This window comes from Nerophis lumbriciformis, linkage group LG24 (genome assembly GCF_033978685.3).
Source record: "Nerophis lumbriciformis linkage group LG24, RoL_Nlum_v2.1, whole genome shotgun sequence".
Lineage (NCBI taxonomy): Eukaryota > Metazoa > Chordata > Actinopteri > Syngnathiformes > Syngnathidae > Nerophis > Nerophis lumbriciformis.
Window position 1 is genome coordinate 29,965,001 of NC_084571.2, and position 22,762 is coordinate 29,987,762.

Consider the following 22,762-nt stretch of genomic DNA (forward strand, 5'->3'; position numbering starts at 1 on the left):
ACTTTACAAGAAATACATTGTCGGCAAACTCCGTAGCTTGCTAGCTTGTGCACGCCAGCTTTCTGAGACTCCTATTTTGTTAGCGCAACTGTGCAACTGTGCAGTCGGTCTTTGAAGTTTTGAGGACAGGTACGGCACCAAAGTCTGTTGAAATAAAGTGTTTCTCGCCTTCCAGTCGGTAATTTTAATGAGCTGGCAGCAGCCAGCGTCATCTCAGAAGACCCTCGGGTGCCGTGAATGTCAATCAAGTGACGAAAGTGACGTCATAGTGAAGATTTATGATCGCTCATTTTTAGGACTATTTTTTTAATGCCTGGCTGGTGATCGACTGACACACCCTCCGAGATCGACCGGTAGCTCGCGATCGACGTAATGAGCACCCCTGCTGTAGACATACCCTCATCCGCTCTCTCTTCCTGAAAGCTGATCTGTCCAGTCTTGGAGTTGATGTCAGCATCTGCTTTGAGTGTCGTAGGATATCCACACATTCTTGCCATCTCTGTCGTAGCATAGCTTTCGTCGGTAAAGTGTGCGGAACAAACGTCCAATTTCTTGCCACTTTCGCATCTTTGGGCCACTGGTGCAACTTGAATCCGTCCCTGTTCGTGTTGTTACACCCTCCGACAACACACCGACGAAAGTGAGAAAATGGCGGATTGCTTCCCGATGTGACGTCACAACGTGACGTCATCGCTCCGAGAGCGAATAATAGAAAGGCGTTTAATTCACCAAAATTCACCCATTTAGAGTTCGGAAATCGGTTAAAATATATATGGTCTTTTTTCTGCAACATCAAGGTATATATTGACGCTTACATAGGTCTGGTGATAATGTTCCCCTTTAAAGAAGAAAAGAAACATGTCTCTCTTTTTTTTTTTTTACTTTGAGATAAAAAAAAAAAAGTCTGAATGCGGTAATTATATGTATATCTTTATATTTCATACTTGTTATTTATGAATTCAAATTATTATAATTATTATATCTTCATATATATTTATATAGTCTTCATATGTTATTTAGAAAAAATACACCTTGTATTACTAATTGGACAGCAATAACACATTTATTCATTTTAAATGGCCTGTAGAGCAGTTGTGATTGTGCTCCATGAGGTCTGCCGAGCTATTGCACTTAGATGATGTCCGATAATGGCTTTTTTGCCGATATCCGATATTCCGATATTGTCCAACTCTTAATTATCGATTCCGATATCAACCGATACAGATATATACAGTCGTGGAATTAACACATTATTATGCCTAATTTTGTTGTGATGCCCCGCTGGATGCATTAAACAATGTAACAAGGTTTTCCAAAATAAATCAACTCAAGTTATGGAAAAAAATGCCAACATGGCACTGCCATATTTATTATTGAAGTCACAAAGTGCATTATTTTTTTTTTGGCCTATGTGGCCGTAGCATGTGCCATCAAGTCTGCCTAGCAACTAATGCTATTAGTACACTTGCTAAAATTAGAACAATCTTAATTTTGGCTGCAAAAAGAAAAAAAACAACTCACATTAGCTTGCCATTGGGCCTTGATTGCCCTTTTATTGTTAATATGATATATGAGGGCAGGTGCAGTACGAGTGTGCTCAATGAATACCACCTGGCAACAGGTGTCTACACCAGGGATGCTCATTACGTCGATCGCGAGCTACCGGTCGATCTCGGAGGGTGTGTCAGTCGATCACCAGCCAGGCATTAAAAAAATAGTCCTAAAAATGAGCGATCATAAATCTTCACTATGACGTCACTTTCGTCACTTGATTGACATTCACGGCACCCGAGGGTCTTTTGAGATGACGCTGGCTGCTGCCAGCTCATTAAAATTACCGACTGGAAGGCGAGAAACACTTTATTTCAACAGACTCTAGCGCCGTACCTGTCGTCAAAACTCCAAAGACCGACTGCACAGTTGCACAGTTGCGCTAACAAAATAGGAGTCTCAGAAAGCTGGCGTGCACAAGCTAGCAAGCTACGGAGTTTGCCGACAATGTATTTCTTGTAAAGTGTATCAATGCAAGTCATCAGAATCAGGTAATACACCAACTTATATTCTTGTCTTCATGAAAGAAAGGAATCTATATGTGTTAGACATGCTTGTATTATCTTTAAACACCTTTAACTTATTAACAATATTAACTATATGTGTTAAACATGCTTGTATTATCTTTAAACACCTTTAAGTTGTTAACAATATTAACTATATGTATTAAACATGCTTGTATTATCATTAAACACCTTTAATTTTTTAACAATATTAACTATATGTGTTAAACATGCTTGCATTATCATTAAACACCTTTAACTTGTTAACAATATTAACTATATGTGTTAAACATGCTTGTATTATCTTTAAACACCTTTAACTTATTAACAATATTAACTATATGTGTTAAACATGCTTGTATTATCTTTAAACACCTTTAAGTTGTTAACAATATTAACTATATGTATTAAACATGCTTGTATTATCATTAAACACCTTTAATGTATTAACAATATTAACTATATGTGTTAAACATGCTTGCATTATCATTAAACACTTTTAACTTGTTAACAAAAACATGTATTTCATAAATAAGTAAATGTAAATTATATATATGAATGAGGTAGATCCCCACGACTTGATCAATTGAAAAGTAGCTCGCCTGCAGAAAAAGTGTGAGCACCCCTAGTCTACACTGTGCTATAAGAAAAATGTAATACTAGGTTGTGTTGTAATGAACGAGGAGGCTTTTATGAGGTGTTTTTTGTGCAGGTGGACACGTCGATTCCAGCTAGGGCCACAATTTCATTAAAATGCGGTAAACACGGCAACTATTTGATTTATAATGCGGTGAAAAAAACGGCAATTTAATGCGACCAAATGCTGCTGCTTTGATGCACGCTGTCACAAACACACACACACACACACACACACACACACACACACACACACACACACACACACACACACACACACACACACACACACACACACACACACACACACACACACACACACTGTCACGACTATTAGTTTTGTTTTGGAAACTCAACACTGACGTTCACACTCTCACAGCTCGAGGCGAGCCGGCCATGATGTTGCCTGGCAACAGGCAGAACGCAGCAATGCTGTAGCAGCGTGCTCTGTCACAGAGCATTTTTATTAATCTGCTCAACAATCTGTTCGTGTTTGCTCCTTCCCTCCCCTTTACACACACTTTAACCCCTAAACGTGCGAGAGCGGCTGCTGAGGCGCATGCGATTTCCCAAAATAAGAGACCACCAGTGAGACGATGATGAAGAAGTGGGCTCCCCCCTGCTGTTGCCCACATGAGTATGTCAATAGCAATGAAAGACGGAGAAGACGGGGAAGGAACAAAAGTGTTTGTGTTGGGGCTGAGGCACTTTGGCTTTGTTTTGCTTGGACAGGACGTGGACAAATCTGACTTGAAGGCCGTCATCTCCTGCCAAACGTCCATCTTCTAAAAAGGCTTCTACCAGGAAGAGAGGGGAGGGCAAGGGGGGGGATTTAGGGTAAATGATGTTTCTTTCAGCCTCAGGCTGAATCACACTGCTATTAAAAGTCTACCATGAAAAAGCTCAATTGTTCCGGGGGACATATTTTCACCAAACTAAGGACATCTCCCTTTAATATTATTTTCATTGTGTTCATAATGTCAACAAAAAGCTCTGTCATACCGTAAAGCTATTACAAACCCCGTTTCCATATGAGTTGGGGAATTGTGTTAGATGTAAATATAAATGGAATACAATGATTTGCAAATCATTTTCAACCCATATTCAGTTGAATATGCTACAAAGACAACATATTTGATGTTCAAACTGATAAACATTTTTTTTTTGCAAATAATCATTAACTTTAGAATTTGATGCCAGCAACACGTGACAAAGAAGGTGGCAATAAATACTGATAAAGTTGAGGAATGCTCATCAAACACTTATTTGGAACATCCCACAGGTGTGCAGGCTAATTGAGAACAGGTGGGTGCCATGATTGGGTATAAAAACAGCTTCCCAAAAAATGCTCAGTCTTTCACAAGAAAGGATGGGGCGAGGTACACCCCTTTGTCCACAACTGCGTGAGCAAATAGTCAAACAGTTTAAGAACAACGTTTCTCAAAGTGCAATTGCAAGAAATTTAGGGATTTCAACATCTACGGTCCATAATATCATCAAAAGGTTCAGAGAATCTGGAGAAATCACTCCACGTAAGCGGCATGGCCGGAAACCAACATTGAATGACCGTGACCTTCGATCCCTCAGATGGCACTGTAACAAAAACCGACATCAGTCTCTAAAGGATATCACCACATGGGCTCAGGAACACTTCAGAAAACCACTGTCACTAAATACAGTTGGTCACTACATCTGTAAGTGCAAGTTAAAGCTCTACTATGCAAAGCGAAAGCCATTTATCAACAACATCCAGAAACGCCGCCGGCTTCTCTGGGCCCGAGATCATCTAAGATGGACTGATGCAAAGTGGAAAATTGTTCTGTGGTCTGACGAGTCCACATTTCCAATTGTTTTGGAAATATTCGACATTGTGTCATCCGGACCAAAGGGGAAGCAAACCATCCAGACTGTTATCGACGCAAAGTTGAAAAGCCAGCATCTGTGATGGTATGGGGGTGCATTAGTGCCCAAGGCATGGGTAACTTACACATCTGTGAAGGCACCATTAATGGTGAAAGGTACATACAGGTTTTGGAACAACATATGCTGCCATCTAAGCGCCGTGTTTTTCATGGACGCCCCTGCTTATTTCAGCAAGACAATGCCAAGCCACATTCAGCACGTGTTACAACAGCGTGGCTTCGTAAAAAAAAGAGTGCGGGTACTTTCCTGGCCCGCCTGCAGTCCAGACCTGTCTCCCATCGAAAATGTGTGGCGCATTATGAAGCGTAAAATACAACAGCGGAGACCCCGGACTGTTGAACGACCGAAGCTCTACATAAAACAACAATGGGAAAGAATTCCACTTTCAAAGCTTCAACAATTAGTGTCCTCAGTTCCCAATCGTTTATTGAGTGTTGTTAAAAGAAAAGGCCATGTAACACAGTAGTGAACATGCCCTTTCCCAACTACTTTCGCACGTGTTGCAGCCATGAAATTCTAAGTTAATTATTATTTGCAAAAAAAAAATAAAAGTTTATGATTTTGAACATCAAATATCTTGTCTTTGTAGTGCATTCAATTGAATATGGGTTGAAAAGGATTTGCAAATCATTGTATTCCGTTTATATTTACATCTAACACAATTTCCCAACTCATATGGAAACGGGGTTTGTACATCACAAATAATATTCATGAATACAGTAACATAGTCATACATTAAAACAGAAACCCAATTTAGAGGCCTAATGCAGGGGTTGGGAACCGTGAGAGCCATATAATATTTTTTAACACTGAATACAACTAAATGCGTACATTTTTAAATAAGACCAACATTTTTAGAGTATAATAAGTCTCTTATTATTTTTAATGACATTGTTATTCTGAAGCTAACCAATAATAAATAAAATACTTCTTACCATTAATGCGACTTCTTGATGATATGATACCAAGTACAAGAGCGTATCTAGTCAATACTACTATGATTATATCGATATTTTTTGGCATCACAACATCTTCTTTTATTTTTAGGAAATATGTCCCTGGACACATGAGGACTTTGATTATGACCAATGTATGATCCAGTAACTACTTGGTATCGGATTGATACCCAAATTTGTGGTATCATCCAAAACTAATGTAAAGTATCAAACAACAGAAGAATAAGCGATTATTACATTTTAACAGAAGTGTAGATAGAACATGTTAATGAACAAGTAGATGAATAATTCGTTTTCTACCATTTGTCCTTAATAATTTTGACAAAATAATAGAATGGAAAATGACACAATTTGTTACTGCATACGTCAGCAGACTAATTAGGAGCCTTTGTTTGTTTACTTACTACTAGAGATGTCCGATAATGGCTTTTTTGCGATATTGTCCAACTCTAAATGACCGATTCCGATATCAACCGATACCGATATATACAGTCGTGGAATTAACACATTATTATGCCTAATTTTGTTGTGATGCCCTGCTGGATGCATTAAACAATGCTGAAACAATGAATTGATTAACGTGGACCCCGACTTAAACAAGTTGAAATACTTATTCGGGTGTTACCATTTAGTGGTCAATTGTACGTAATATGTACTGTACTGTGCAATCCACTAATACAAGTTTCAATCAATCAATCAAAAACAAGGTTTTCCAAAATAAGAGAACAACTTCAACTCCAGTTATGGAAAAAAAGTGCCAACATGGCACTGCCATGTTTATTATTGAAGTCACAAAGTGCATTAATTTTTTAACATGCCTCAAAACAGCAGCGTGGAATTTGGGACATGCTCTCCCTGAGATAATCCTAATACCCACTACAACTATGGGAAATACTATACTTTGACTTTCACAAAGTGCATTATTATTATTATTATTTTTTTTAAACATGCCTCAAAACAACAGCTACAAAAACAATGAAGGCACACAGCTTGGGGGGGTTTGAGGTGGGCGGGGTTGGTGGTAGCGGGGGGGGGGGGGGGGGGGTATATTGTAGTGTCTCGGAAGAGTTAGTGCTGCAAGGGCTCCTGGGTATTTGTTCTGTTGTGTTTATGTTGTGTTACGGTGCGGATGTTCTCCCGAAATGTGTTTGGCATTCTTGTTTGGTGTGGGTTCACAGTGTGGCACATATTTGTAACAGTGTTAAAGTTGTTTATACGACCACCCTCAGTGTGACCTGTATGGCTGTTGACCAAGTATGCATTGCATTCACTTATGTGCGTGTAAAAGCTGCATATATTATGTGACTGGGCCGGCACGCTGTTTTGTGTGGAGGAAAAGCGGACATGACGTAGAGGACGCTAAAGGCAGTGCCTTTAAGGCACGCCTCCAATAATGTTGTCCGAGAAAAATTCGGGAGAATGGTTGCACCGGGAGATTTTCGGGAGGGGCACTGAAATTCGTGAGTCTCCCGGGAAAATCGTGAGGTTGAAACCGATACCGATAATTTCCGATATTACATTTTAAAGCATTTATTGGCATCTCTACTTACTACTAAAAGATAAGTTGTCTTGTATGTTCACTATCTTATTTAAGGACAAACTTGCAATAAGAAACATATGTTTAATTTACCCTGAGATTTTTTGTTAACATAAAGCCAATAATGCCATTTTTTGTGGTCCCCTTTATTTAGAAAAGTATCGAAAAGTATCAAAAATAATTTTAGTACCGGTACCAAAACATTGGTATCGGGACAACACAAGTTGCGGCTTATAAAAAACAAGCTACGGGCCGCAAAAGGTCAAAGATCTTCTCAGTGACAGAAGTATTATTAAAGACCTGGTTAATCAAAGATCCTCTAGACCAGTGTTTTTCAACCTTTTTTGAGCAATAGCACATTTTTTGCGTTGAAAAAATCCGGAGACACACCACCAGAAATCATTAAAAAACGAAACTCAGTTGACAATAAAAAGTCGTTGTCGCAATTGTTGGTATGACTTTAAACCATAACCAACCATGCATCACTATAGCTCTTGTCTCAAAGTAGGTGTACTGTCACCACCTGTCACATCACCCCCTGACTTATTTTGAGTTCATTGCGGTTTTCCCGTGTGTAGTGTTTTAGTTCTTGTCTTGCGCTCCTATTTTCTCGTTTTTTGGTATTTTCCTGTAGCAGTTTCATGTCTTCCTTTGAGCAATATTTCTCGCATCTACTTTGTTTTAGCAATCAAGAATATTTCAGTTGTTTTCATCCTTCTTTGTGGGCACACTGTTGATTGTCATGTCATGTTCGGATGTACTTTGTGGACGCCGTCTTTGCTCCACAGTAAGTCTTTGCTGTCGTCCAGCATTCTGTTTTTGTTTACTTTGTAGCCAGTTCAGGTTTAGTTTTGTTCTGCATAGCCTTCCCTAAGCTTCAACGCCATTTCTTAGGGGCACTCACCTTTTGTTTATTTTTGGTTTAAGCATTAGACACCTTTTTACCTGCACGCTGCCTCCCGCTGTTTCCGACATCTACAAAGCAATTAGCTACCGGCTGCCACCTACTGATATGGAAGAGTATTACACGGTTACTCTACCGAGCTGTAGACAACACCGACACTCAACAACAACACATAATTTGCAGACTATAATTACTGGTTTGCAAAAAATATTTTTAATCCAAATAGGTGAAATTAAATCATCTTCCACAGCACACCCGACTGTATATCACGGCACAGTGGTTGAAAAACTGGGCTCTAGACAACAGAACGCTGTGCTGTTTAAGGACCTCCTACTAAAAAAGCTAGTCAAAAATTCCCTATATGACAGAACACTGTGCTGTTTTGAAAGACCTAATGCAAAAACACTAGGCAAAGATCCTCTATAACAGTGATTCTCAAACTGTGGTACGTGTACCACTAGTGGTACGCGGGCTCCATCTAGTGGTACGCCAATGAATCACTTAATTAAAGTACAGTGTTTTATTTTCCTACTACACTAGTCTATTTTAATGCTGGTCATTACGGTGGTACTTGGTGACAAAAGTTTGAGAACCACTGCTCTCTACTACAAGAGCTGCAATGGAAGTCACAGGAATAGATTTGACCCGCGGGCCATCAGTACTCTTAAAAGTCGTTACCTGAGGAGGACGAAGTCTCACCGTCACTCTCACCGTCACTCTCTCCATCTTTGCTTTCCTCGGCAGAAACCGACGATCCGGGGCAGCTTGAACTGGCGGGAAGCTGCTGTTGCTGCTGCTGCTGCTGTTGTTGTTGTTGCTGGTGCTGCCTGCGCCTCTTCCGGAACCTCCGAGAGCGCAGCATGTTCTGATCCACAAACTCTTTAGCCCCTTTCTTCACCAGAGGGCAGCAGAGTGCAGAAAGGGGAAGAAGCGGAGGAGTTAGCGGTTAGCTCAGCAATAGCGCAGAACTTTTAACGAGCGAATGAGACGCCACACCTGCAACAGGAAGCAGTCGACACCACACGGCTCCGTCTCCCTCCGGATCTCTTTACTCTTCCTCTTGTACATGTTGGGTGTCGCGTGGAAAGCTTTAGAAACAGATGAACAAGTTTTTAGCTGCATTGGCAACACCAGCAGCACACCTGTCCCAAACCTGACTAAATAACAAGTTCAATCTCCATCCATCCATCCATCCATTTTCTACCGCTTGTCCCTTTCGGGGTCGCTGGAGCCTATCTCAGCTGCATTCTGGTGGAAGGCGGTGTACACCCTGGACAAGTCCCCACCTCATCGCAGGGCCAATACAGATAGACAGACAACATTCTCTTACTATCACAATCAAATGACAGCAGTCATTTCCATTTCTAATATAAGTGTTTAGGCCCACTTACAATGACAATAACAAAAAATATTGTTTTTCATGAACTGTGTACTTGTATTCTTTGTCTGGTTGAAGGTCCTGTTTTGGAAATAATTTGTACCCCTTTCAGACATTGCATTTAGTTCCCATTAAAACATTGACATGTTGCACAATGAGATGTAAGCAGGGGATCATGTGTACATTCAGGCAACTTCCTGTTTGTAAAAAACATATTTTTATTAGTATTTATTTAATATACTAACAGCATTTCATGATTAATATTTATAAATTAAGATTCCTAATAAATGACACTAGAATAAGCACACATTTGATTGGTAAATCATAGTGTAACGAAATTGAATGACACTTTATGTGTGGTGTTGGAGTTGTCCGACTTTTTGTGTGGCTGTAAACGCATTACTGGCAAAGTGCCATATGTGCATGTGTTGGCACAAGTGAGAAAGAGCGAGCGGCTGCTGTTGACATAACAAAGTTGCTTTTGGTTTGGTTTGTACTGCAGAAAATGACCACTTTTACTAGATATAATTTTTTTTACTAATGTTTTGGTGATGGCCGACAAAGAGTTTTGCTCAGTAAAGTGATGGATGGAATTCATGTCCTCAAAGCGTCTCAACAGACGTTACAATATTTGAACAATGATGACGAAAACTGTTTTCTCTGTCGTGTCCGTGTGTCGAAAATTGTTATGCGCTTATTTATTTATTTGATTTTGTGCGCAGCATAGATTTGCCGTGCGCAGAGGATGCTTGAGCAGTGGGCAATTGCACAGGCGCGCACCTTAAGGGAACGTTGATTGGCACCACACTTGTGTCCAAATCCCAGCTAAGTATCTAGCTAGTAGCATACACAAACTTCCAACTAGTGCTGTTTGGAAGCAAGTAGTATTTTTAAAAGGTCAGATTTGCAGTAAAAGACACATAAAACCACCATCACAGGCTGTCTAGTGCAGTGTTTTTCAACCTTTTTTTGAGCCAAGGCGCATTTTTTTCATTGAAAAAATCCAGAGACATACCACCAGCAGAAATCATTTTAAAAAATTAAACTCAGTAGGCAATAAAAAGTCGTTGTCGCAATTGTTGGATATTAATTTAAACCATAAACAAGCATGCATCAATATAGCTCTTGTCTCAAAGTAGGTGTACTGTCACCACCTGTCACATCACACCCTGACTTATTTTGAGCTTTTTGCTGTTTTCCCGTGCGTAGTGTTTTAGTTCTTGTCTTGTGCTCCTATTTTGGTGGCTTTTCCTGTTTTGTCTGTATTTTCCTGTTGCAGTTTCATGTCTTTCTTTCAGCGATATTCCCCGCATCTACTTTGTTTTAGCAATAAAGAATATTTCAGTTGCTTCTATCCGTCTTTGTGGGGACATTATTGATTGTCATGTCATGTTCGGATGTACTGTACATTGTGGACGCCGTCTCTGCACCGCAGTAAGTCTTTGCTGTCGTCCAGCATTCTGTTTTTGTTTACTTTGTAGCCAGTTCAGTTTTAGTTTCGTTCTGCATAGCCATCCCTAAGCTTTTAATGCATTTTCTCAGGGGCACTCACCTTTTGTTTATTTTTGGTTTAAGCATTAGACACCTTTTTACCTGCACACTGCCTCCCGCTGTCCTGCATATTATGATCACGAAAAATCACCGTCGTCTCACACGACATCTACAAAGCAATTATCTACCTGCTGCCACCTACTGATATGGAAGAGTATTACACGGTTACTCTGCCGGGCTCTAGACAGCACCGACACTCAACAACGGCACATTATTTGCGGATTATAATTACTGGTTTGGAAAAAATATTTTTAACCCAAATAGGTGAAATTACATAATCTCCCACGGCACACCAGACTGTATCTCACGGCACACTAGTGTTGAAAAACACTGGTCTAGTGCACACCAAAGCAACACGTGGCACAATCAACCTTAACATGAGGCCGTTTTGGCCAATCAAAAACCTGAAGAATGTTGTCTGGAACGGGGCAAAAATAAAGCTATTGAAAAAGTTGTGTAATAATTGTCTCCACCACTATGGGGATTACTTATATGAATATGCTAATTAGATGTAAAGTTAAGTAAACAAAAAATTACTTTCCAAACCAACAAAAAAGTTTGCATGACCTTATATGGAGTTAGCATACAGACATGTTTTTTAAATTTTTGCAGAGGGCTTTACTCGTTTTTGACTTTACGCTTTTGACTCAAATGTCAAAAATAAAAAATAAGCATCTCGCTCTGCATTTTTATCCAGTTTTACACCAACAAATAAGCATTTCTTTCTACCTTTTCAATGTTTCCAATACAAGAAGTTACTTGTGGCAATCGCAATGCTAATATTCGTTAGCCTGTGAATGGGATCGGCCATTGTATGTTAGCATTAAGCTAGTGGAATAAGCGCTAACTTTTATCCTGTTATTATTGTGTAATGTAATGTAATATCATTGGGCAAATCCTTATACATTTTTATCATATAGGATAGGAACAAGCGGCCCTCTAATGGCAGCCATAACTGTGATGTGGCCCTCAATGAAAACGAGTTTGACACCCCTGCACATTTTAGATAAGTTCAGCCTTAGCATTTTTTGAGTCAATTTCTTAGTTGCCATTGAAAATTACAACATTACCTAGATGTAGTTTGGCTGAGTCCGCTGTCAGTGCTGCTTGAGTGATCGCCAGGTGCAAGTTAGTCGGCAACAGGTCATGACGTCACACGCAACCCAGGTTGCGAAACAGGGCGCCGTTGGATTTTATGAGAATCGGTGCCCGGTAAGACCGGCAGGATTCGGTCAGGGTCAAAAAAAGCACCAGATTTGGTACCAAATCCCTAATGCTGTCATAATGATCCGACCGACGTTTATCGTGCGCGCCTATATTTGGCGTAACCTGTTAAGAATTCTCCAGGTTTATGCGCAATCTTGCGGTGACTTATGTGGAGTAACATTTTGGAAACGCAATGAAAAAGGAACTTAAGCAATAACCTGATATCAGGCAAATAGAACAAGCATTTGGTGTTAATGTAGTATCTGAAGGAAGCTGAATGCTGAGAACAACTGTCTGATTATTTATCCTGAATTCATCATGTATTATTTTAAACATTTAAATATCATATATTCTGTCGGTAACACTTTAGTATGAGGAAAATGTTCACCATTAATTAGTTTCTTATTGAAGTAACAAAGACTTAATTTAGAGATATTTGGACACTAGGGGAACATATAAGGGTTAGGGTTACTAACAAGCAATCATTCTGAGGTTATTGAGGGAAGACTCTTAGTTAATGGCTTAATGGTTGTATAATAAGGCCATGCACAATAAGGCATTAATAAGTACTTAATAATGACTAATTAAGAGCCAATATGTTACTAATTTGCATGTTAATAAGCAACTAATTGGTGAATGTGCATCGCTTTTTTCAGTTTATACCAAACTGTTTTGTTAATTTAACATGAATCCTACATGTATGTGCAGTTATTGTGTCAAGAAATTTAATTTCCTTTGTGTGCTTAGTTTTACAATTAATGTGGAAACTATCAATACAAAATCTCAATTTAAATGTTTTTTCATCTGTAACTCAAAAGGACTGTTTACATACTTGCCAAAATAAAAGCCAACATTCAGGCATGTCAGAAAAATATATGTAAATAAACAAGGGGTGTAAAAAGTTGCATTGAGGTCATAAAATAAGCAGCAACAATTGAAAAATACTGCAAAATAAAATAACAAATATACACTATATTGCCAAAAGTATTTGGCCACCTGCCTTGACTCACATATGAACTTGAAGTGCCATCCCATTCCTAACCCATAGGGTTCAATATGATGTCGGTCCACCTTTTGCAGCTATTACAGCTTCAACTCTTCTGGGAAGGCTGTCCACAAGGTTGCAGAGTGTGTTTATAGGAATTTTCGACCATTCTTCCAAAAGCGCATTGGTGAGGTCACACACTGATGTTGGTCGAAAAGGCCTGGCTCTCAGTCTCCGTTCTAATTCATCCCAAAGGTGTTCTATCAGGTTCAGGTCAGGACTCTGTGCAGGCCAGTCAAGTTCATCCACACCAGACTGTCATGCATGTTTTTATGGACCTTGCTTTGTGCACTGGTGCACAGTCATGTTGAAAGAGGAAAGGGCCCGCTCCAAACTGTTCCCACAAGGTTGCGAGCATGGAATTGTCCAAAATGTTTTGGTATCCTGGAGCATTCAAAGTTCCTTTCACTGGAACTAAGGGGCCAAGCCCAACTCCTGAAAAACAACCCCACACCATAATTCCTCCTCCACCTAATTTCACACTTGGCATAATGCAGTCCGAAATGTACCGTTCTTCTGGCAAGCTCCAAACCCAGACTTGTCCATCATATTGCCAGATGGAAAAGCATCATTCATCACTCCAGAGAAGGCGTCTCCACTGCTCTATAGTCCAGTGGCGACGTGCTTTACACCACTGCATCTGACGCTTTGCATCGGACTTGGTGATGTATGGCTTAGATACAGCTGCTCGGCCATGGAAACCCATTCCATGAAGCTCTCTGCGTGCTGTACGTGGGCTAATTGGAAGGTCACATGAAGTTTGGAGCTCCGTAGCAATTGACTGTGCAGAAAGTCGGCGACCTCTTTGCACTATGCGCTTCAGCATCCGCTGACCCCTCTCTGTCAGTTTACGTGACCTACCACTTCGTGGCTGAGTTGCTGTTGTTCCCAAACTCTTCCATTTTCTTTTAATAAAGCCGACAGTTGACTTTGGAATATTTAAAAGCGAGGACATTTCATGACTGGATTTGTTGCACAGGTGGCATCCTATGACAGTTCCACGCTGGAAATCACTGAGCTCCTGAGAGCGGCCCATTCTTTCACAAATGTTTGTAGAAACAGTCTCCATGCCTAAGTGCTTGATTTTATACACCTGTGGCCGGGCCAAGTGATTAGAACACCTGATTCTGATCATTTGGATGGGTGGCCAAGTACTTTTGGCAATATAGTGTATGTCGATAGCAATAACACGGATTTGTCTTTAAGTCATACTTGCCAACCCTCCCGGATTTTCCGGGAAACTCCCGAAATTCAGCGCCTCTCCCGAAAACCTCCCGGGACAAATTTTCTCCCGAAAATCTCCCGAAATTCAGGCGGACCTGAGTGACGTGTCGACAGCCTGTTTTCAAGTCCGCTTTCCCACAATATAAACAGCGTGCCTGCCCAATCACGTTATAACTGTAGAATGATCGAGGGCGAGTTCTTGGTTTCTTATGTGGGTTTATTGTCACCTTTTCGTCTACCGTAAAGCAGTTTATCTGCCGTAAATAGCAATGTTGTGACACTCTTAAACAGGACAATACTGCCATCTAGTGTACATGCATATGTGACAATAACATCTACGGCTTTTAGAGAGTGCAGTGCACAACAAGGAGACGAAGCAGAATGCATCATCAGAGAGGGTGTTCAGCATGGTTAGAAAAATAGTGACAGAGAATAAAACAAGGATGGACAATTCAACCCTTAACTCAACAATGAGTAGATGAGTGTTATGTGTGTGTATACGTGGAAATAAATGAACACTGAAATTCAAGTATTTCTCTTATTTATATATATATATATATATATATATATATATATATATATATATATATATGAAATACTTGACTTGGTGAATTCCAGCTGTATATATAATAGTGACACAGAATAGAACAAGGATGGACAATTCAACCCTTAACTCAACAATGAGTAGATGAGTGTTATGTGTGTGTATATGTGGAAATTCAAGTATTTCTCTTATTTATATATATATATATATATATATATATATATGAAATACTTGACTTGGTGAATTCCAGCTGTAAATATAATAGTGACAGAGAATAGAACAAGGATGGACAATTCAACCCTTAACTCAACAATGAGTAGATGAGTGTTATGTGTGTGTATATGTGGAAATTAAAGTATTTCTCTTATTTATATATATATATATATATATATATATATATATATATATATATATATACACATATATATATATATATATATACATATATATATATATACATATATACACATATATATATATATATACATATATATATATATATATATATATATATATATATATATACATACATATATATATATATAAATAAGATAAATACTTATATATATATATATATACATACATATATATATATATATATATATAAATAAGATAAATACTTATATATATATATATATATATATAAATAAATAAGATATATACTTATATATATATATATATATATATAAGTATTTATCTTATTTATATATATATATATATATATAAATAAGATAAATACTTATATATATATATATATATATGAATGAAATACTTGACTTGGTGAATTCCAGCTGTAAATATACTCCTCCCCTCTTAACCACGCCCCCAAACACGCCCCCCCCACCACCTCCCGAAATCGGAGGTCTCAAGGTTGGCAAGTATGCTTTAAGTATAAAAGTAAATGTTTTATTAATTTTTTTTCATTTGTCGGCTTCATAGACAATTGTGCAAATTATACGATGATGTCATACTGAAACCGCCAGGGCCACGCCCCCTCTGCCACAAATAGATTGCCAAGATTAGCTAACTGATGCCAACCTAAACAGCACTCTAGCACTTACGGTGCAGGAAGCAGTCGTATTTGAAGCATCGCCTGCAGAAGAGCGTGTGGAAAGAGTGCAGCGACTGCTCCCTCTGCACAGACTTTGCGAAGGGCCCGTCCAGGCTGGGGGTACACAGAGGGGGCAGCTTGACCGGGCTCGGGGGCTCCAGGAGGTCTTTGTACCTAGAGGAAGGTGAGAGGAGCTTGCGTCTTTATTTGCAAGTCAAGCTCTTTTTAGTGGCTGCTTAATGACCCACCCGAATGCTTGCCCCTCCACAGTGAACACTAAGCAACAACCCCATTCAGCATTGTGTACCACACTCATTTTTCTCTCTTACTTTTCCTTCAGTTCCTCCGTGGTGCCCTTGTACGGAAACATGGAGGCGATGGCTGTGAAGATCTTGTCGCTGGGGATCTTCTTACAGCTGGACGGGTCCCGCACTATTTGGGAAAAGACACACGAGAGACATTTGTGTCAGGTTCTGCTACTGAATTCCAACTTTATTTTATCGGGTCTTCCAGACACATGGTGAGGGTGAATATGAAGGAAATAAGACGCAATAGTGTCTTTGCTAGCAAAATTTGGCTTTGATAGTTTCTCACATACTGTTCATTGGGTCTGTCATCAAATAAAATATAGGGCTGCAATTACTTTTACACTTTAATCCTGCTGCTCTGTTAACTATGGATTATTTATGGATTTAGATGCAATGTATTCATATAAATCAAGTACCGTATTTTTCGGACTATAAGTCACAGTTTTTTTCATAGTTTGGCCGGGGGTGCGACTTATGTGTGACATTATTAACACATTACCGTAAAATATCAAATAATATTATTTATCTCATTCACGTAAGAGACTAAATGTATAAGATTTCATGGGATTTAGCGATTAGGAGTGACAGATTGTTTGGTAAACATATAGCATGTTCTATATGTTATAGTTATTTGAATGACTCTTACCATAATATGTTACGTTAACATACCAGGCACGTTCTCAGTTGGTTATTTATGCGTCATATAACGTACACTTATTCAGCCTGTTGTTCACTATTCTTTATTTATTTTAAATTGCCTTTCAAATGTCTATTCTTGGTGTTGGGTTTTATCAAATAAATTTACCCAAAAAATGCGACTTATACTCCAGTGCAAATTATATATGTTTTTTTACTTCTTTATTATGCATTTCGGCTGGTGCGACTTATACTCCGGAGCGACTTATACTCCGAAAAATACAGTAAGAATGAGACAGTCAGAGATTACAAAGAGAAACATAGCCAGGACTTGTGATCTCGCTAGAAAGATGTCCAGGCATCGAGTAATTGTCTCTGGCCCCCTGCCTGCGAGAGGCAATGATGAGAGATATAGCAGATTAGTCTCGCTTAACAAGTGGCTGGCTAGCTTCTGTAGACAACAGGGACTAACGTTTATTGATAATTGGCCCTCTTTCTGGGGCAAACCAGGCTTGCTGATGAGGGACGGCCTTCACCCTAACCAGGAAGGCGCCATCATCCTGTCTAAGAATATAGACTACTGTTTAAGTCACATTTGACTAACTACACTAGAGCAAGCCCAGTCACAGGCAATTACAGAGCCTGCTAGTCCGGGCGAGGAGTCAGTTAAGCTAGAACTAGCCAGCACCAGGCTGGATAATTCCTGTACGCATAGCAATTTTCTTAGAATAACACACAACTCACATAATGTGTTTTCTGTTGTGAATGTGTCCGGGGTAGATATGCATTCTACTGAGGTGGCAAATCATGATGCGTTCAGTCGATCGCAGCATCAAGCAAACAATCTGAAAATTCCCGTCGTATCAATTCCTAGATATGGTCGAAACTATTTAAAGTGCACTACGTATAATAAACGCAACATTATTAATATTTCTACTACGGATAATTTAAACAAAAACTCGTCAAAACAGCCCAATACTTATAATATGGGCTTTTTAAACATAAGATCATTGTCTCCCAAAACGTTATTAGTTAATGAGGTCATTAGAGACAACAATCTTAACGTCATTGGTCTTAGCGAAACCTGGCTCAAACCAGACGAATTTTTTGCGCTAAATGAGGCATCTCCTCCTAACTATACGAATGCGCATATTGCCCGTCCCCTTAAAAGGGGTGGGGGGGTCGCACTAATATACAATGAAAACTTTAACCTTACCCCTAACCTAAATAATAAATACAAATCGTTTGAGGTGCTTACTATGAGGTCTGTCGCACCGCTGCCTCTCGATATGGCTGTTATCTACCGCCCCCCAGGGCCCTACTCGGACTTTATTAATGAATTCTCAGAGTTCGTTGCTGATCTAGTGACGCACGCAGACAATATAATCATAATGGGGGACTTTAATATCCATATGAATACCCCATCGGACCCTCAGTGCGTGGCGCTCCAGACTATAATTGATAGCTGTGGTCTTACACAAATAATAAATGAACCTACGCATCGCAACGGCAATACGATAGATCTAGTGCTGGTCAGGGGTGTCACCACCTCCAAAGTTATGGTACTCCCGTATACTAAAGTAATGTCCGATCATTACCTTATAAAATTCGAAGTTCTGACTCATTGTCAACAAACTAATAATAATAATAACTGCTATAGCAGCCGCAACATTAATGCCGCCACAACGATGACTCTTGCTGACCTACTGCCTTCGGTAATGGCACCATTCCCAAATTATGTCGGCTCTATTGATAACCTCACTAACAACTTTGACAATGCCCTGCGCAAAACCATTGATAGTATAGCACCGCTAAAACAAAAAAGGGCCCCTAAAAGGCGCACCCCATGGTTTACAGAGGAAACCAGAGCTCATAAATTATCATGTAGAAAGTTGGAACGCAAATGGCGCGCGACCAAGCTTGAGGTTTTCCATCAAGCATGGAGTGATAGTTTAATATCGTATAAACGCAGGCTTACCTTAGCTAAAGCTAAATATTACTCAAATCTCATCCGCCTCAACAAAAACGACCCTAAATTTTTGTTTAGTACAGTAGCATCGCTAACCCAACAAGGGACTCCTCCCAATAGCTCCACCCACTCGGCAGATGACTTTATGAATTTCTTTAATAAGAAAATTGAACTCATTAGAAAGGAGATTAAAGACAACGCATCCCAGCTACAACTGGGTTCTATGAACACAGATACAACTGTATCTACGACGGATACTGCAATACAAAATAGTTTCTCTCTTTTTGATGAAATAACATTAGAGGAACTATTACAGCGTGTAAGTGGGATAAAACAAACAACATGTTTACTTGACCCACTTCCTGGGAAACTTATCAAGGAGCTTTTTGTATTATTAGGTCCATCAGTGCTAAATATTATAAACTTATCACTTTCCTCTGGCACTGTTCCCCTAGCATTCAAGAAAGCGGTTATTCATCCTCTGCTCAAAAGACCTAACCTTGATCCTGACCTCATGGTAAACTACCGACCGGTGTCCCACCTTCCCTTTATTTCGAAAATCCTCGAAAAAATTGTCGCACAGCAGCTAAATGAACACTTAGTGTCTAACAATCTCTGTGAACCTTTTCAATCCGGTTTCAGGGCAAATCACTCTACGGAGACAGCCCTCGCAAAAATGACTAATGATCTACTGCTAACGATGGATTCTGATGCGTCATCTATGTTGCTGCTTCTTGATCTTAGCGCTGCTTTCGATACCGTCGATCATAATATTTTATTAGAGCGTATCAAAACACGTATTGGTATGTCAGACTTAGCTTTGTCGTGGTTTAACTCTTATCTTACTGACAGGATGCAATGCGTCTCCCATAATAATGTGACCTCGGACTATGTTAAGGTAACGTGCGGAGTTCCTCAGGGTTCGGTTCTTGGCCCTGCACTCTTTAGTATTTACATGCTGCCGCTAGGCGACATCATACGCAAATACGGTGTTAGCTTTCATTGCTATGCTGATGACACCCAACTCTACATGCCCCTAAAGCTGACCAACACGCCGGATTGTAGTCAGCTTGAGGCGTGTCTTAATGAAATTAAACAATGGATGTCCGCTAACTTCTTGCAACTCAACGCCAAGAAAACGGAAATGCTGATTATCGGTCCTGCTAAACACCGACATTTATTTGATAATACCACCTTAACATTTGACAACCAAACAATTACACAAGGCGAATCAGTAAAGAATCTGGGTATTATCTTCGACCCAACTCTCTCGTTTGAATCACACATTAAGAGTGTTACTAAAACGGCCTTCTTTCATCTCCGTAATATCGCTAAAATTCGTTCTATTTTATCCACTAGCGACGCTGAGATCATTATTCATGCGTTCGTTACGTCTCGTCTCGACTACTGTAACGTATTATTTTCGGGTCTCCCTATGTCTAGCATTAAAAAATTACAGTTGGTACAAAATGCGGCTGCTAGACTTTTGACAAGAACAAGAAAGTTTGATCATATTACGCCTATACTGGCTCACCTGCACTGGCTTCCTGTGCACTTAAGAAGTGACTTTAAGGTTTTACTACTTACGTATAAAATACTACACGGTCTAGCTCCGTCCTATCTTGTCGATTGTATTGTACCATATGTCCCGGCAAGAAATCTGCGTTCAAAGAACTCCGGCTTATTAGTGATTCCCAGAGCCCAAAAAAAGTCTGCGGGCTATAGAGCGTTTTCTATTCGGGCTCCAGTACTATGGAATGCCCTCCCGGTAACAATTAGAGATGCTACCTCAGTAGAAGCATTTAAGTCCCATCTTAAAACTCATTTGTATACTCTAGCCTTTAAATAGCCCCCCTGTTAGACCAGTTGATCTGCCGTTTCTTTTCTTTTCTCCTCTGCTCCCCTTTTCCTTGAGGGGGGGGGGGGCACAGGTCCGGTGGCCATGGATGAAGTGCTGGCTGTCCAGAGTCGGGACCCGGGGTGGACCGCTCGCCTGTGCATCGGCTGGGAACATCTCTACGCTGCTGACCCGTCTCCGCTCGGGATGGTGTCCTGCTGGCCCCACTATGGACTGGACTCTTACTATTATGTTGGATCCACTATGGACTGGACTCTCATAATATTATGTCAGACCCACTCGACATCCATTGCTTTCGGTCTCCCCTAGAGGGGGGGGGTTACCCACATATGCGGTCCTCTCCAAGGTTTCTCATAGTCATTCACATCGACGTCCCACTGGGGTGAGTTTTTCCTTGCCCGTATGTGGGCTTTGTACCGAGGATGTCGTTGTGGCTTGTGCAGCCCTTTGAGACACTTGTGATTTAGGGCTATATAAATAAAGATTGATTGATTGATTGATTGATTGAAGTGCAATTTTATTTGAATTTAAATCGTTTGTATTTATTCAATTATTTATCTTATAACAATTTTAAAAGCGAATCGACTATTGTATCATTTGTTTCTTTTCAGACAATATAAATAAGTAAAAGTCTGCAAATTTAATGTACATTACAAAATATAACATTTTGTAATTTGCTTTTTGTTATTCAAGGTATACTGTAAGCTACATATATACACATACATATATATTTATATATACACACTGTATATACATATTTATACATACATAAATATATACATACATACATATACAAAACACAAAACCAGTGAAGTTGGCTCATTGTGTAAATGGAAAATAAAAACAGAATACAATGATTTGCAAATTATTTTTAACTTATTGAATAGACTGCAAAGACAAGATATTTAATGTTCGAACTGAGAAACTTAATTTTTTTTTTTGTTAATAATCTTTAACTTAGAATCTAATGGCAGCAACACATTGCAAAAAAGTTGACACAGGGGCATTTTTACCACTTGTGTTACATGGCCTTTCCTTTTAACAACACTCAGTAAACGTTTGGTGGAATTCTTTCCCATTCTTGCTTGATGTACAGCTTAAGTTGTTCAACAGTCCGAGGTCTGTGTTGTGGTATTTGACGCTTCATAATGCGCCACACATTTTCAATGGGGGACAGGTCCGGACTATAGGTAGGCCATTCTAGTACCCGCACTGTTAACTACGAAGCCACGATGTTGTAACACGTGCAGAATGTGGCTTGGCATTGTCTTACTGAAATAAGCAGGGGCGTCCATGAAAAAGACCTTGCTTGGATGGCAACATATATTGCTCCAAATTCTGTATGTACCTTTCAGCATTAATACTTACAGATGTGTAAGTTACCCATGCCTTGGGCACTAATACACCCCCATACCATCCCGGACCAAGTCCTGCAAGAATATGTCATTCATATCACCAGAGCTGATATGTCCTTTTTTTTTTTTATATAACATTTTTATGAACACTTTAAACAGTGGTGGTTGCTGTGTATTAGTGAACAAATCCCAAGATTTCGCAAAGAAGGATAAAAGTTGATCACACAATGGTACAAGCGCTCACACACTAATACTAAAAACGTTATAACAGACCATCTCAAAAAAGGAATGACATTTTAGTTTTTTACTAAATAAGATACTCAGAATGTGGGATTTACAGTATTAACTATGAACAATAAAACACTGAATATTGAGAATATTGAACGTTGCTCCTCTACTGCAGACCACCAGCTTGATCGACATCTTTTACAACTGAGGAAGAACGATAAAGATGAAACAAACACGGCAAAATATAAAAGCTAAGGGCAAGAAATATCCACTTATAAGATATAATATCACTGTTCTGCTAAACTTTGCCTCCGTCTGACACAAGCCTCTCAGGCTTGTTGCGGTGTTCTAAAACAGTGGTCCGTGGACCGATTGGTACCGGGCTGCACAAGAAATAAA

General features: G+C 39.5%; 1 protein-coding gene across 3 annotated transcripts in view; it reads right to left on the bottom strand.

Annotated features, from left to right (window-relative positions):
* Positions 1 to 22,762, bottom strand: part of ezh1 (enhancer of zeste 1 polycomb repressive complex 2 subunit) — a 77,868-nt gene that overhangs the window by 33,439 nt on the left and 21,667 nt on the right. The window contains exons 7-10 of one of the 3 annotated variants that reach the window (XM_061981961.2): positions 16,339 to 16,441; positions 16,020 to 16,183; positions 9,007 to 9,098; positions 8,722 to 8,902 (exon numbers count right to left, since the gene is read on the bottom strand). In XM_061981961.2, the coding sequence (XP_061837945.2) occupies positions 8,722 to 8,902; positions 9,007 to 9,098; positions 16,020 to 16,183; positions 16,339 to 16,441 (540 nt within the window). Of the gene's footprint in view, positions 1 to 8,688; positions 8,903 to 9,006; positions 9,099 to 16,019; positions 16,184 to 16,338; positions 16,442 to 22,762 lie in introns of all 3 variants that reach the window. The other 2 variants (XM_061981959.2, XM_061981960.2) reach the window with 2 other exon arrangements.